At 60.1% G+C, this 16918-nt stretch overlaps 1 protein-coding gene across 1 annotated transcript; it reads right to left on the bottom strand.

Annotated features, from left to right (window-relative positions):
* Positions 1-366: 366 nt before the first annotated feature.
* On the bottom strand, positions 367-15540 carry CDC20 (cell division cycle 20). Its single transcript, XM_075914588.2, has 11 exons — positions 15384-15540; positions 13726-13963; positions 10550-10695; positions 9780-9876; positions 8031-8159; positions 5299-5495; positions 2119-2213; positions 1568-1799; positions 1280-1405; positions 810-927; positions 367-621 (listed from the first exon to the last, which is right to left on the bottom strand). Exons 2-11 carry the CDS (start codon positions 13946-13948, stop codon positions 449-451), a joined length of 1536 nt encoding a protein of 511 aa, XP_075770703.1. The 5' UTR covers positions 13949-13963; positions 15384-15540; the 3' UTR covers positions 367-448.
* Positions 15541-16918: the final 1378 nt, after the last annotated feature.

Below are 16918 nucleotides of genomic sequence, written 5' to 3'. Positions count from 1 at the left end.
TCAGGGCTGGAAGAGGAACTGTTGAACCTTGAAGTTCCCCTTCTGTCTGAGCCAAGCCCCTGAGCACTTCTAGGGCCCAGCAGGAGACAGTCGCCCCCAGGGGCAGTACTGGCCTCTTTAAAAGCCACGTCGCAGGAAGAGGTATCTCAGGCTGACCACCCCCATGTACCTGTGCAGAACTATGCCAGTTTCACAGCTCCACTGGGCAGCAACCATGGCCTGGCCCAGCCTACGTGGAAGGGACTGACCCCAGGCAGAGTGTAGCTCCCGATTCCTCTACTCCAGTGGCTGGGTCACAGGCTGCCAGGAGCCAGGTTCGAGCCCTCTGGGGTGTGAGCCCAGACAAGCCCTGGTCTCATGCCAGACTCAAAAGCAGACTAAGGTATTTATTGGTATTAAAATCCTGTACAGCGCGAGTCCCAGCCCTTGCCAGGGGCATCTCCCTGGCTCACCGAATGCCCTGGTGAATGATGCTGCTCTTGGCACTGCCGGCCTTCTCCTTCTTCTTCACCGGGTCCATCTCAAAGCAGCGCCAGAGCCGCAGCGTCTCATCAGCGGCGGCAGACGCCACGAGTGAGCCGTCTGGGCTCATGGTGAGGTTCAGGACCCTGGCTGTGTGACCTGGGGAAAGAGGCGCTGCACCGTCAGGGCTCTGCTCTTCCCACCAGTCCCGTGGGCCCCAGCAGCCTCTTCTGCCCAATCTGTCGCCTTCCCTGGGTGGGGTCACTGCTGGCCAGATGCCCCGGATGCAGTCACCCCACGGCTGGTGCTGCTGACGCAATGGCGGAGCCGCCTGGATGCAGACCTACCTTTCAGCTCCGTGACCTTGGCCATGGTCGGGTACTTCCACACCACCAGCTGGTTATGTGCAAAGCCGTGACCGGAAATGAACTCCTTGTAGTTTGTCGACCACAGGATGGAGCACACCTAGGGGAGAGCCCTGTGTCACTGGCAGGGGGCAGCAGAGAGGCTGATGGGTGTAGCCTAGGCTGGGGTAGGGAGGTTACAAACCCCCTAAGGTAACTAACCGCTGGACATCTCACCAGACCCTGCGCTGGAGCTGGGCTTTAGAAGGGCCATGGAGCTTAGCCTCCGGGGCAGTAGCAGTGCCAGCCCAGCTCCCTGGGGGCCGGCTCTGTGCGCGGGAAGCAGGAGCGTATTGGTTCAAGGGTTAATCGGCTCCACTCGAACACCCTGGTCTGGGGACCAGCTCCTCATGAAGGGGCCCCAGGCTCTCCCGGCCCAGCCCTCGGCAGCTTACGTGCCACACGGAGCTCACCTGGGAGTGGGCATCTACCGCGTTGAGGCAGGTGCCTGAACACACGTTCCAGATCCTGATGTGTCTGTCGCTTGTCCCACCACCTGTGGCCAGCACGTTCGACTGCCATGGGCACCAAGCCACAGCCTAGGAGAGGGCACCAGTCACAAGACGGGCAGAGCCCCCACATTCCCTCCTGCCGTGGCAGGCCCGGCCCAGCAGCCCGAGTGCCGCTCTGGCTGGGCATGGAGAGGAGAGGAACCGGCGGCTGCGCCCGCCAAACAATTCTCGTAAGCGCCGCCCACTCACCTTGACAGCCCCCTGGTGCTGAGTGAAGGTCTGCACAGGAGCAAAGTCACCGCTGTCCCCTTGGACACATGGCCACACGTTCACCAGGTTGTCATTGCCTCCACTGGCCAGGTAGCGGCCATCGGGTGACCACCTGAGTCCGCACACCTCCTGTGTGTGGCCAGCAAGCGTGGCCACGTGGTGCTCAGCAACCCGCACATCATGGTGATGGATGTGACCGGTCCTCGCCCCACTGCCGAGACACTGGAGAGTCAGGTACTGGGGCAGAGTTCAGCCGCTCATGCACTCAGGACACATCAGCATGGAGGAACAGAGAGCCCTGCCACAGCTCCTCCCTTCAGGGGCTCCAAATACAGAGGCTAGGACTGAGACCCGTGCTTCCCCCAGGGGGGCCAAGAGGGGCTGCTCCCACAGACTTCATTCGCGGGTCAGCCCACTTGCTTCCTAGTGGCACCCGTGGCTCTGTGGCCTGCTCACACTGATGTGGGCCCATGCACAACTCCCGGCTGGCCGCGTGACCAGCAGGGTCTCAGCAAGAGGCTGGTCCTTACCTGGAGAGGATGTAGCTGTTCCAGCTCAGGGACCCGACGCGGGAAGAATGGCTGGTCATATTTCGGAGCCGTTTCTGCTGCTGGATGTCCCACAGCTGAAAGGAGACAGGGAAAGCAGTCAGTTCTCTAGCTGGGCAGGGGGGTGACAACAGGGTCCTTAGCACTCAGCAGCATTTCTGGGGTGTCAGTGCTGGCCCCCTTCACTTGCAGGCCAAGGCATTCCAACCTTGCTGGGGCTGGCGCCCATTCACCCTAGTGCACCAAGTCTTCTGGTTTCCACCTGCCTCCTGGGCGACATACTGGGAGTCTTCCCAGTTAGTCCAAGTGTTCCCCACACCCCACGAGAAGGCTTGCGTAGGGGTCTGGACAGCAGGCACCCGCAGGGTACGCCCTCTGCATGAGGAACAGCCTCATTCCAGCAGCCCGGGAGCGTGCTGCCTTAGAGCTCTGGGCCTGTTTGTGCGAAGGCTGCAGTCCCTGTGCCACGCAGACATCCCCTCTGGAGCGGGTGTAAGAGGACAGGGCTCTGGCAGCCAGCAGCTCAAATGCTGTTCGGGAGCTGAGGCTCCTTGGCATCCATGCAGCTGCACTCCCTGCACGCGCAAGGGGAGGGGACCTAGCGGTGCCAGTCCCTTTGCTGCCCTGCTGCTGGATCACTGACCACTAGGCTTGCAGGCACTCAGGGCTCAGAGACGAAGCCTGACCTCATGCACACAGGCCAGGGGGTTCACCCAGGAACGCTGGCAGCCAGCCCAGCAGTGCTACAGAACTGCCAGGCAGGAGATCACGGTTCCGAGGGGGCGAGTGCACCAGGGACTGAACCGGCAGGTCCAGTGCTAACTGCATAAGCTGCTATAACTGAGCCAGAGAACCAAGCCTCTGTAGTGGGGGGCTGCAAAGCCCTGCAGGGTGCAGGAGGGGATCTTTGGAACACTGACACTTCCTCTGGTCAAAAGAAGCTCAGCACAAGCCTCAGGCCCACACAGGTCGCAGCCAGGACAAGTGCCTGAGAGCGCCGGACCAACACCCTGGGGTCAGAAGGGGGACGTGTTACTGCCTGGGAATCCCCTTCTGGTGCTTAGCTCTGCACCTCTGAACTGCACAGCCACAGCGCCACAGACAGTCCTGCAGACAGCCAGCCCAGCAGCGCCCACCGAGCCCTGTATCCAGCAATGCTGCGGAGAGCCATGTGCCACCCATCATCCATTCCAGCAGTCAGGGCACGGGCTGGTCCCTGCCTGTCCCGGCCAGTGGCCATTGATGGATCTGTCCTCTAGGAGCTGCATTCTTTAAGCCTCTGGCTCTCGCACCGCCGGGCAGCAAGTCGCACAGGTGGGAGCCGTTTGATGCCTGCTATGAATTTCAGGGAACGAGCCCACATCAACGTGTGTAAACAGCACTGCCTTCTTCCATTTCTCCACTCCAGCCATGACTGCACCCGCCAACGTATCCTCCCAGTCGCTTCTCCTTTGCCATTCTACTCGGATGGAGACCAGAGCTGTATGCACTAGTCAAGGGGGGCACATATCTTCTCTTACTAGCCATCCCTTTCACTAAGGACTCCCAACACTCACGGTTTGGCTGCTTCTGAACATTGAGCAGATGCTTCTGGAGAACTATCCATAATGACCCCAAGATCTTTCCTGAGCAGTAACAGCTAGTTTAGAGCCGACCATTTTGTACGCACTTTGGAGTGTTTTGCGATGGGGATTGCTTTGTATTTATCAACAGTGACTGGACAAGAAAGCGGCAGATGAAGTTCACCCAGGTTTGCGCGCCCGTTGGCGCTCACTCATTCGTATCCGCATGCTTCGCCACCTCATTGTTGGTCTGTTTTCAGATCATTTACAAACTGGTCGACTAGCACAAGTCCCAGTGCAAATCCTGGGGGGTGGGGGCTCTGCCAAGTCCCTTTTTCCATGGAGAACTGGCCATTTAGGCTCACCCTTTGGCTCCCGTCTTAAGCAGTTACCAGCCCGTGCAAGGACCCTCCCTCCTATCCCAGACTGCATACTCTGCTCATGGCCTCTTAGTGAGGAACTCGCCAAAGGCGTTCTGAAACGTTCAAGTACACTAGTCACACTCCATCACGCCTGCCCATGTCTGACCCCACCCAACAACCAACGGACTGCGAGGCAGGATCTCCCCTTGCAAAAGCCAGGCTGACGCTTCCTCAGTATCTCATGGTCATGTTTGATATTCTGGTTGTTTCAGGACGCTTGCCTAGTACTGAAGTTAGGCCTATTACTGCCAAGATCGCCTCAGAACTTAAAAACCCCACATCACATTAGATGACAGGAGGGTAGCTAATACAGATGCTGATTTAAGAGATGGTTCCATCTCACACTTAGTAGTTTTGCCGTTTCTGTTTGAGTTCCTTCTAACCCTCGGCGAGACCATCTGGGCCTGGTGACGCAGCACTGTTGAATTCATCAGCATGTTCTAAGATGGCTACTGAAACCGGAGCCTGGCACAGTTCCTCAGTTACCCAGGAAGAATGCTCAGGCGTGAGCCCCCCTCACATCCTTTGCAGCAAAGAACTCATTGCGAGTCTCTGTAAGGGCCTCATCTTCGAGTGCTCCTTTAGTACCTCGATCGCCTAGCGGCCCCCTGCTTGTTTGGGAGGCTTCCTGCTTCGGAGAGACACATTTTTGTTGCTAGCTTGTGTCTTTTGCGAGTTGCTTTTCAAATTCTTCTGTGGCCTTTCAATTGTTAGAGGAAGCCTTTTGGTCTCGGAATGCCTTTTATGCTCTTTCGAGCCAGGGTGGCTTTTGGCCTTTTGTAGTGGGGGTATACACACGTCAAGCCTCTACTATGTCGTTTAACATTTCCTTGCAGCTTGGAAGCACTTCACGTGTCTGTTGCTTTCAATTTCTGCTTAAGGAGCTTCTTCACTTTTGACTAGTTCTCCTTTTGGAAGGTTTAAGTTCTATGTTGGGGCTGAGGGAGCTGGTATTTCCCCCTCCACAGGGATGTTTAGTGGATTACATTACACTTGCTATTATCAAGCCATTCCACTATATTCACCTTTCGTTTTAAGCTGTGCACAGGGCCTGGTCCTAAACTGACTTGCCTCTTGCCTTGTGGACTCCAGGACTAGCTGCTTCAAGCAGCGGTCATTCATGACATCAACAGTGGTCCCCGGGCAGGAGCCGCTATGTAAAGGACTCTTCCTCTCACCTGGACCTCAGCACTGCTGGTGCCAACAGCAAGATAGTTTCCTTCTTTGATCCAGGAAACTGAGGAGATGTAGTCGTCTGGCTGCTCCATCTGCAGCAGCTGGATGATCTCACCAGAGGAGTAATTCCACAGATACACAGAGTTATCCAGAGCCACTGCCAGGAAGTTCTGGGAGCTCCAGTCAATGAGGTTCAGATCTAGGATCAGAAGACACTGCACGTCACACATTATGCCTGCTGCTCATTACAATCCCACCTGCAGCCTGGCTCCCACCATGGCAAGAGACCCCCTTGCTTCCCCACCCCGATGATGGCAGCCCAGGAACACCTCTGAGGAGTCCTATATTCATAGAATCCCAGAAGAGGCCTCAGGAGTCACTGAGTCCAGCCCCCTGCCCAAAGCAGGACCAGCCCAACTCAATCCGAGCCAGGGCTGAAACACCTACATTAACTATTGTGCTGCAGATGTGCAAGGCGACTGACCAGGGGCACGTTGGAGTCCTAGCTAGGCAAGTAAGGAATCAGGTAACCTCTGACAATGTCACCGGTTACACAGGGGCAGCAGGGAGCTCCCCCTCGCCCTCCACTCCCCACACACTGCTGCCTCGGGATCAGGATCAGCAGTGCAGGGCGGCAGGTAGCTCCCCAGGAGCCTGTGCAAGTGGGAGCCTGCGTGTAACCGTGCCCGTTAACTGCGAGCCTCGGCTCGTCTGAGCTGTGTACATGGTTATTCTCACAGCCCTAGTCCCAGCTAACCCTCAGGCCAATGAAGCTTTGTGTCCCAGTCCAGTTGCACGACGCTCCGAACTCCCTTTCCTACAGGGCTAGATACAGAGATGCTATTCAGCAAGCTGCCCAGTGCCAGCCTAGGGATCCCACTGACAGCTGTGACCAGGCACAGAGAAGGCTCCATTGTCCCTTTCCGGACCATGCTGCTGGGCCAAGGACGGGAGCTGCCCTGCGTGGGCTGAGCACAGGCCTATCTGCTAGTTTCACCTCGCCCACCTTGCTCTAGGGCAGCGGTCGCCAGCCAGTGGACCAGGATCTACCAGTAGATCTTGAGCCTCTGACAGGGGATTCTGGCTGGTTTGGAAACTATCAAGCGCTGGCACTTCAGTTGTCCCTGCATCTACTGTCATGCTGCTCCTGCCCTCTGCCTTGGAGCTGCCCCGCCGGGAGCTTCCTGCTGGCTGTGCAGGGTGGGGGAGGGACAGGAGCAGGGGCGCTGATGTCAGGGTGTCCCTCTTCCCCCCACTTCTGTACCTTGTCTCCACACAGAGAGAAGGGGAGAGAGGGAGCTTGGCAGTGCAACTCTGTCAGTCTCAAACACACACTGTTCTCCCTTCAGCTCCCGACCCAACACACGCGGGATTGTCGTCACCTTTTACTGCTTGCAAAGTGGGTTAGTTTGGTCTGACTGTCCCTGCTGATCTTACTCCTACACCAACCTCCTGTCCAACCTGAGCCACCCTGCACCCAAACTCCTTCCCAGAGCTTGCACCCTTCCTGGACCCCAAACTCCTTGGCCCAAGACCAGAGCCTGCACCCCACCCCTACCCAGCCTGGCGCAAGTGAGTGAGGATGGGGAGGAAGCGGGATGGAGTGAGCAGGGTGAGGCCTTGGAGAAGGGGTGGAGCAGAGGCCGGGCCTCAAAGAGGGGTGGGAAGGAAGTGGGGCAGGGGATTTGGGTTGAGGTGGATCTTAAATTGAAAGTGATCTTGTGGTGGAAAGGTTGGAGACCCCACTCTAGGTGGCGCTGCCTTCTCCCTAAAGCAGCGCGTCTGGGGGCAGGAAGGCTGAGCTGAACCCAAGCCCTCGGGGAGGGAGGAACCCAGCCTCCATGGCACAGCGAAGGAAACAGCAGCTGCAGGATCTCACAGGTCCTCACTGGGTGGAGGCACAATGGGGTGCAGCAGGCTGAGCCTGGAACAAGCTGCCAGTGCCATTTCCCAGAGCTAGCCAAGGCAGCTTGTCCCCAAGTGGAAGTGAGCCAGACAGAAGCGGAGTCAGGGCAGGGTGCGGAGCAGAGCTGTGCCAGTAAGACGGGTATGGGAGAAGAGACGAGACCGGACCCCGCTCGAGGGCAAGGCAGACGTTCATTACAACCGAACCCTTTAAGCCAGATCAGAGTTCCTCTTCAAGAAGAGCGAGGCACCTGGTTTCAGCGCAGCAGCATCCAAGCGCGAACAGACAAGGCAGCAGGTCGCGATGAGACAGCCTGGGACGCTAATGGGTTTACTGAAAGGCTCCTCTGGGAGCACACAAAGGTCTGCAGTCACCATCCCAACGAGCAACCCTGGCAGCAAGTGCCTAGTGAGGCTAACTTCAGTCCCTAGCGAGATGCTGGGGCAAGGCTCAGGACAGACTTGCAGAGGATGGCCCTGCAAGCCAGGCGAGGAGGATCCAAGGCCAGAGAAAACAGAGCCTACTTGGCAAGGCCAAGGAACAAGGTGCGAACAAGACTGGGATCCTATAGGGGAGACTCCAAGTCTCACTAAGCATAAGCTACAATGCGACACTCCTAGGGACTAACAGATGGGCTGGGGACAGCCAACCTGGAGTACCAAGTGACAGCTCGGAGGTGGAGATGGTAGCAGACTGCAAGGATTCTTAGGTCTGATCCGGTTTAATCTCTTCCTGCAGGGGCACCTTGTGGCATTTAGAGGCACTGCCCAGGGAGACAGCAAATACCAATATGGACAGGGATAAGAGGGCCACCATGGGCCTGCTTACAGTAGTCGTTCCGGATCTCTGGCGCATCCAGGATCCGGTCTGGCATGGAAGGAATGTATCTGCCATTCTTCCTGCTGGACCCAGGGGTTGTCTTCTGGCTGTAGAGCACTTTCAGGTTATTCTGATAGCCTGTAAATCAGAGCAACAGCCATGGTTACTCCCTGGCAGCCTTGTGTCTCAGCTAGCACCGGGAGTCTCCCGCTGCAGGCACAGCCAGCTTACACGGGAGGTGCTCTTGCTGCAGGCTAGAGGAGCAAACTGCAGAGCCAGTTACGACACCTGCCCCTAGCAGACTAAGCTGACCAGTCTCAGCCCTTGCATGGAACCCACGGAGCTTCCTTCACAGGGCAGCTCCTTTGCTGCTGAAACGACCCAGACTGGTGGGCTTGGGAAGAGTCACTTCTCCCAACCCGACAAGTGACTTGCCCAAGGAGTTCTGCGTGGGGAAGCACGACAGACTATTCGGCTGACACCTCTCCTGAGGGAGCTTAGGGCCCAAACCAAGTGTCTAGGGAAGATCTGCTCTTTGCAGTGCCACTGCTGCTCAGCTTGGACAGAGTGCTCAATGGCCAGGGTGAGCAAGGAAGGTCATTAAGGAACTCATGGTGTGCCAGTGCTCACTATGTGCACACCTCCTATTGCTCTCAGAGCATGCAGGTCCCTGGTCAGGTTCTGATACGGATCCCTCCTTGGAAGGAAAAAGGAGCCTGTCACATTATTGGATTTTAAGGGGAGCAGCCAGTTCACTGCTGTACCCATGGGGGGGTTGCCCCAAAGTCTGTACAAAGGGGACCGTGTGAGGTGTCAAATAAAGCTCATGTTCTACCGATTCTGTGTCTGCTACTCGTGTACCGGTGTGATGTCTGTGTGTAGAGTTATGAACATGGGCTCTGTGCTGATACTGGCCTGCACTGCCTGTTGTAAAGGAGGATTGGCCAATGAGTGACTATGCGAATTAGCAGGGCTCCAAGGACAATGGCTCTCAAGGTGCCCAATACACACCTGAGGAATGTGTCTGGGAACCTGCAAACCAGTCAGTATCTAACAGCTGCTGGCATAGGACACAAGGATAGGTCACTTGGCCATGTGACCCGCTCCGGCTTGGAAGGTATCAGGAATGGATATAAAGTGCCAAGAGGCGGACTCCATCTTGTCTTTAATTCTGCCACTGATCCCAGATGCAGCCTTGTGAGGGACAGCGAGCGGGAAGGATTGTCAACCCACCCTGACATGGGATGTGCACCAGAGACTCCTAAGCTAGCCGCTTGTAACATCTCTGCTAGAGCCCGCATCAAGCACTGGGTGACTGGCGCATGTAACGTATTCTCCTTCAAACTCACTCGCCACCTTTTCTGTCTTTTATTAATAAACCTTTAGATTGTAGATTCTAAAGGATTGGCCCAGCGTGGTCTTGTAGGTAAGATCCAGAGTGTAAACTGACTGGGAACTGTGGCTGGTCTTTTGGGATGGGGAGGACCCGTTGGAGGTGGGTGAGATCGGGTTCTAAAGTCCCTCACCTGTGATAGCCCCGGGGCTGACTGGGGCACAGGGAGAGCTGGGATGTCTGGGGGGGTTTTGCTCGTGAGGTTCCTGCTGGCCGGATCGGCAGCTGGCGCGCTCAGTGTGGCTGGTGTGTGGCCTGTTGGGAAGGTCCTCGGTCTGGGGCTGTAGGGAGCCCTGGCTTTGAGCAATTCGCCCTGAGCGGTGCCCAGCCCCGGCCCATCACAGCTCATCCCAAACCTTGCATACCTTCTGGGGCATTCTGAGGCTTCCCACTAAGCCGGAGGATCTTGGCTTCTTCCACATCAAACCCATTCAAATTGAGCGCCCAATCCTTCTGTTGCTCCTGTAGAGAAGGCATACGGACCCCCGCCACATTCAGAGGGCATGGAGCTGAGTGGCCTCAGCTGTGCCAGCAGACCAAGCCAGTCACCTCTGCTCCAGATGTGGCATTGCCTCTAGCTGGCATCCTGCTCCTGCTGGAGCAGTTTTGTGCTGCCCCCAGACTGGCCCTTTCTTGCATCTCACTCCCAGTGTGGAAATAGAGCCACCGGGACTTGCTTTGTACAGCTGCCTTCTGACTTGCCTGTGTGGAGCAGCCAACCCAGAGCAGCACAGGCTAGAGATCTGCACATCTCCCACAACAAGCTGCATGGGATTTCCTTAAGCAGCTCGGTGTCCCAGCTTTAAGCCTGGCATAGCCAGCGCTGTGTGCACAAGTCTCGGACTTCCCCACGTTTGCAGTCCTGCTTGCCAGATGCAGTGCAGGCTAGCCCAGGGCCCCACAGCACGACAAGACAAAACGCACACACTGCCCTCCCGCAGTCTTTGTATCTAGAAGCCACAACCCAAATCCCAAGCCATAACTCTGTACAGCTCTAGTCCCGCTTCGCACTATAAACACGAGTGCCGCGGCTCAGAGCATGTCACCAATTGCTCATCGGAGCAACGTGAACCCCCTGAAGTTTGCTTCTCCGGAGAAGAGGAGGCGGGCCTGCCTGCCAGAATGCATGGCTCACCTTCTTGGTAGGTGTATCCTCAGAAGACTCGTTCTCTTTGCTCAAGAGGAAGCTGGCCACCTCCATCTGCATGGCACTGCGGTTGGGAATGTAGCGATCCCCCCCTGCCTTGGTAGGTGTGCTCTGGACTTTGGCTCCTGGTTTACCTGTTTGGGAGGCAGTAGAAAGCCATTTGTGAGGACCCAGATAGGGTTTAGAACATAAGAACGGCCATACTGGGTCAGACGAAAGGTCCATCCAGCATAGTGTCCTGGCCAATACCAGATGCACCAGAGATCACATGATCCCTCTCCTGTCATCCATTTCCAGACAAACAGAGGCCAGGACACCATTCCTACCCATCCTGACTAACAGCCAGTGATAGACTTACTCTCCATGAATCTATCTAGCTCTTTTTTGAACCCTGTTAAAGGCCTAGTCTTCACAATATCCTCTAGCAAGGAGTTCCACAGGTTGACTGTGCACTTATCCCAAGTCCTCAGGCACTGCTGGCTGCATGCCATGTTTTCCAGGCACTGGAGCCTTCAGGCTGGCAAAACACGAGTGCAGCCACATAAACAAATCCCAGGACCCTGATTGGATGGGAAAAGGCTGATGCAGTGATCATGTGCTATTTCTCCTCCTCCCTGAGCCTCAGCACATCTCCAAAGGGCCTGGCTCCCAACTTAACTTCCTTGAGACACTGCACTCCAAAGCAATGGCTTCAGCTGCAGGCAGCCTTGCTCAGAGCTCCAAGAACCACCTCAGTGTGTTTCAAAGACCTGCCATTCAATCTACACATACATCTCATCCCTCTCCAGTGCAGTCCGATTCCTCTGGAGAGGGATGGAGGACAGACTGCTGGCACTGCCACGGCACAGGTCACCAGACTCTAGGCACTGTCACTGCAGCCACTTAGGGTATGTCTACACTACCACCCTAGTTCGAACTAGGGTGGTAATGTAGGCAACTGGAGTTGCAAATGAAGCCCGGGATTTGAATTTCCCAGGCTTCATTTGCATCTTGCCGGGCGCCGCCATTTTTAAATGTCTGCTAGTGCGGACTCCGTGCCGCGCGGCTACACGCGGCACGGACTAGGTAGTTCGGATTAGGCTTCCTATTCCGAACTACCGTTACTCCTCGTTCCACTAGCGGACATTTAAAAATGGCGGCGCCCGGCAAGATGCAAATGAAGCCTGGGAAATTCAAATCCCGGGCTTCATTTGCAACTCCAATTGCCTACATTACCACCCTAGTTCGAACTAGAGTGGTAGTGTAGACATACCCGTACAGAGCCCAGAGCCAGAAGTCCTTTGATTGGAATTCATGATGATGTCTGAGCCAACAAAGGCCACCTGCTTCTGTGTCCTGTCGAACTGGGCCAGTACCAGACGCAGCAGAGGAAGGTGTCTAGATAGATGTGGCCCACAAAGAACACCTGGGGCTCTAGAATAGAGACTGGCCTATGCTCTGATGCACAACATTTAGAATACCCCTTCTAGAACATGGCCTTGGCCTCCAGGATTGCCTGTGGCAGTGAGTTCCACAGGCTAGTGCCTTTATGATTTTGGGTAGTCCCCCTCTGTGTTGTTCAACGTCACGAGATGGGAAGATCTAGAATTCCTGATCTGCCCTCTCTAGGAAGAGGGGTTTGCCCCCCTCCACGTATGCACAATTACATGCGCCAGCCTGTTCCCATTCCCAGGCTTGACAGTCTCTTCGCTGCATAGCACGGAGCAAGCTCAGGGATATTGGTAAAAACACTACAAGTGAGTGGGGAACACCCACGGAGGGGGCGGGGGGCAGAGGAATGGTCAAGGGATGCAGCTGGGGCCTAGGCCAGACCCCATGCCACCCCAGCTCTGCTCCCAGCCCCCTTACCACTGTTCCAGGGCCATCTAGTAGGGAGTTTAACTATCATTTAACAGAATAATTGTAAACTGTAACCACCCCAAATCTTATTGGTTACACGATTATGCGATAGCCCTCGGGGAGAGATGGCAGCCAGTGTGCTTCTGGCCCTGCTCCCGGGGAGCCACCTGCTCCACAGGGGAAGGCAGCTCCGTGGGATCCAGTGCTCATGGGGAGCTGGCTTAAAAGGTGGCTCCCATCTCCTCCCCATACAAAGGGGAGAAAGAGAGTGCATGTAGTCGTTTGGATTCGCTAATAATAGTCTCCACAACTATGCATGGACATCCCTAGTCCCTAGCAGGGTGCAGGGCCCAGACCACCACCAGCCCCACTCCCAGTGCCATGGGGGAAGCACAGACCGTGAAAAGGCTGGAGAGAGAGGGATATTTAGGGCCGACTGCACTGAAGTTTTCCTTTATTATTCACCATCCTATCCCTAATGCAACCAAACATGGTGTTTTTAGGCCGCATACTGAACTGTTACAGCAGAGGTGGGAAACCTTTTTGGGTCAAGGGCCACAAAGTGAGACACAAAAACAAACACCACCCCCGACATGGCCCCGACTGAGTAACAGAAAGACACTCCCCTCACATGCTAGATGCCTAGAGGCATGGGGGGGGGGCCCCCAAGCTATATTTTATGGGCGGCCTTAAGCTCTGGGTTGGAGCCAAAAGTGAGGGGTTCAGTGTGTGGGAGGTGGCTGCCAGGAAGCAGGCTTGGGGTCTGGGCAGGAGTGTATTGGGGGTGAGTCTGGAAGGGCATTAGCCGCAGGAGTGAAGTGGGAGCAGGAAGGGGATGGAGGAGCAAGGTGGGGATCTGGGTGACAGGGCTGGCATGTCAACACTGGCAGTTCCCCACCCGTGTTACAGTGTGGCCAAGTTTCCTTTCCTGGGCTGACAGTTCATTTGCATCCCACTAGGCAAACAGGAAGCTCAAGTTTCACTCTTCAGCGTGAGACTTGGGACTCCATTTGCCATTACACTGCTCCCTGACTCGTGTCCAGTGCACTGTGCCTTGTGCACAGGACGCAGCAGTTGTGTTAGCTCACGGCATGGCCCTCTCAGGGCTCAGGTCCTCTCCAGAGCATCAGTAATCCCACCAAACCACATAGCACCTCCCCTTCTGCCATGTTGCACTCCTGAGCCCTGTCCCACACGATACCCTAACAGCCTCCTGTGCCTGTCAGAGGGGGCTCACCAGCAAGGTCTCACAGGGCGCTTCCCACAGCAGCAGAGGCGGAGCCCCACGTCTGCTCCCCAGGGCACCGGACCCTGCCCTCACTCACCAGGTGTCTTGGAGGGGGTTTTGCTGGTGCTGTGGGGCCGGTTGGCTGGTTTCATGGGTGAGAGGCCAATGCTGCTGGCGTTGGCAGGACTGGGCCCAGGACCAGCAACAGAGGCATTGCCCTCCTTGGCCTTGCGCTGCCATCGCGCAAGGGGGGCGTTGGGGATCGGGGTGTCCAGCTTCAGCAGGCTGTGCAAGTCGCTCTCGAACACGAACTGCGCCATGGCCGGGACAGGGGTCTGGGGGGGAGGGGGGAAAAATTCACAGGCCAGCCCCTGACCCGACCCAGGCGCCCATCCACCCCCCCTCCACCTCCAACCCCACCACCCGCACTGCACCCCCAGCCCCTCACCCACTCCAACCCCCCCACCCCAGACCACCACCCAGTCCACCCGCACTGCCCTCCCACCCCTACCCCAGAACACCACCCCTCCAACCCCACTGCCACCCCGCCCCTCACCCCGTCCAGCCCCTCACCCGCACTGCCCCATTCAGCCTCCTACCCCCTCCAAAACCCCATAACCCCCACCCGCACTGCCTCATCCATCCCTCCACCCCCGCACTGCCCCTCCTGCACCTCACCCCCACCCTCCTCCACCCGCACTGCCCCATTAATCCTCACCCACCCCCTCCAACCCCACCTGAACTGCCCCCACCCCCTCCATACCCCCCTGCACTGCCCCCACTCCATACCCCCCCAAACTGCCCCCTCACCCCCCTGCCCCCTCCACTCACTGCCCTGCTCCATGCCCCCCCCCACACCCCCTGTCCCCCAGCCCCTCACCCCCCCGCACTGCCCCCCAGCCCCTCACCCCCCCGCACTGCCCCCTCCATACCCCCCCGCCCCCACTGTCCCCCAGCCCCCCCGCCCCTCACCCCCCCGCACCCCCCCCGCACTGCCCCCCAGCCCCACTGCCCCCCATACCCCCCCCGCACTGCCCCTCCCCCCCAGCCCCTCACCCCCCCCCCCCCGCACTGCCCCCCCCCCTCCACCCCCCCCTCACCCCCCCCGCCCCCTCCACTGTCCCCCAGCCCCTCACCCCCCCCCCCCGCACCCCCCGCCCCCTCCATACCCCCACCCCCCCGCACTGTCCCCCAGCCCCTCACCCCCCGCCCCCCCCGCCCCCTCCATACCCCCCCGCACTGCCCCCCAGCCCCTCACCCCGCCCCCCCTCCCCCCTCCACTCCACCCCCCCGCACTGCCCCCCAGCCCCTCACCCCCCCCCGCCCCTCACCCCCCGCCCCCCCTCCATACCCCCCCGCCCTGCCCCCCAGCCCCTCACCCCCCCCCCCCTCCCCCCTGCCCTGCCCCCTCCATACCCCCCCGCCCCCTGCCCCCCAGCCCCTCACCCCCCCGCCCTGCCCCCTCCATACCCCCCCGCCCTCCAGCCCCTCACCCCCCCGCCCTACCCCCTCCATACCCCCCCGCCCTGCCCCCCAGTCCCTCACCCCCCCCCCCGCACTGCCCCTCCATACCCCCCCGCCCTGCCCCCCCCAGCCCTCACCCCCCCCCCGCACCGCCCCTCCATACCCCCCCCCCCCCCCGCACTGCCCCTCCAGCTCCTCATCCCCCGCCCTGCCCCCTCCACACCCCCCCGCACTGCCCCCCAGCCCCTCACCCCCCCGCACTGCCCCCCCGGGAGCGCCGCTCCCCCTCACCGCGCTCTCCAGCAGGCTCCGCTCACGAGGCCCCGCCCCGCGCTCCACTTAAACCAGGCGCCCCAAGCCCCATTGGCCACTTCAAACTCAACGGCCTCTGGCGCCATGGCGACCCCCGCCCCGTGTTCCTATTGGCCTGTCGGATCGGGGGCGGGGCTGCGCGCGAGACAGAGCAGCGTCCATCTCGCGAGACAACGAGTGCGCCCCGTGACGCTCCAAGGCCGCGTGACCTCTGACCTCGCCTGTTGAATGGCCGGAAGTGCCAACCGGGGGAGGGGGCACCGGGGCGACGGGGAAGCGGTGGCGGGGGGGGAGGTCGGGTCCATGGGGGGGCACCGGGGCGATGGGGAAGCGGTGGCGGGGGGGGGAGGTCGGGTCCATGGGGGGGGCACCGGGGCGATGGGGAAGCGGTGGCGGGGGGGGGAGGTCGGGTCCATGGGGGGGGCACCGGGGCGATGGGGAAGCGGTGGCGGGGGGGGAGGTCGGGTCCATGGGGGGGGGGCACCGGGGCCATGGGGAAGCGGTGGCGGGGGGGGGAGGTCGGGTCCATGGGGGGGGCACCGGGGCGATGGGGAAGCGGTGGCGGGGGGGGGAGGTCGGGTCCATGGTGGGGCACCGGGGCGATGGGGAAGCGGTGGCGGGGGGGGATGTCGGGTCCATGGGAGGGGGCACCGGGGCGATGGGGAAGCGGTGGCGGGGGGGGAGGTCGGGTCCATGGGGGGGGGCACCGGGGCGACGGGGAAGCGGTGGCGGGGGGGGAGGTCGGGTCCATGGGGGGGGCACCGGGGCGATGGGGGAAGCGGTGGCGGGGGGGGGAGGTCGGGTCCATGGGGGGGGGGGGGGGCACCGGGGCGATGGGGAAGCGGTGGCGGGGGGGGGAGGTCGGGTCCATGGGGGGGGCACCGGGGCGATGGGGAAGCGGTGGCGGGGGGGGGAGGTCGGGTCCATGGGGGGGGGGCACCGGGGCGATGGGGGAAGCGGTGGCGGGGGGGGGAGGTCGGGTCCATGGGGGGGCACCGGGGCGATGGGGAAGCGGTGGCGGGGGGGGGATGTCGGGTCCATGGGGGGGGCACCGGGGCGATGGGGGAAGCGGTGGCGGGGGGGGGAGGTCGGGTCCATGGGGGGGCACCGGGGCGATGGGGAAGCGGTGGCGGGGGGGGGGATGTCGGGTCCATGGGGGGGGCACCGGGGCGATGGGGAAGCGGTGGCGGGGGGGGGGGATGTCGGGTCCATGGGGGGGGGGGGCACCGGGGCGATGGGGGAAGCGGTGGTGGGGGGGGGATGTCGGGTCCATGGGGGGGGGGGGGCACCGGGGCGATGGGGAAGCGGTGGTGGGGGGGGATGTCGGGTCCATGGGGGGGGGCACCGGGGCGATGGGGGAAGCGGTGGCGGGGGGGGGATGTCGGGTCCATGGGGGGGCACCGGGGCGATGGGGGAAGCGGTGGCGGGGGGGGGATGTCGGGTCCATGGGGGGGGGCACCGGGGCCATGGGGAAGCGGTGGCGGGGGGGGGATGTCGGGTCCATGGGGGGGGGC

The sequence above is a fragment of the Pelodiscus sinensis genome, chromosome 9, assembly GCF_052426305.1.
Source record: "Pelodiscus sinensis isolate ZL-2025 chromosome 9, ASM5242630v1, whole genome shotgun sequence".
In the NCBI taxonomy this organism is placed as follows: domain Eukaryota; kingdom Metazoa; phylum Chordata; order Testudines; family Trionychidae; genus Pelodiscus; species Pelodiscus sinensis.
The sequence above is the reverse complement of the archived record's forward strand: the minus strand, read 5'-3'. Positions and strand labels throughout refer to the sequence as shown.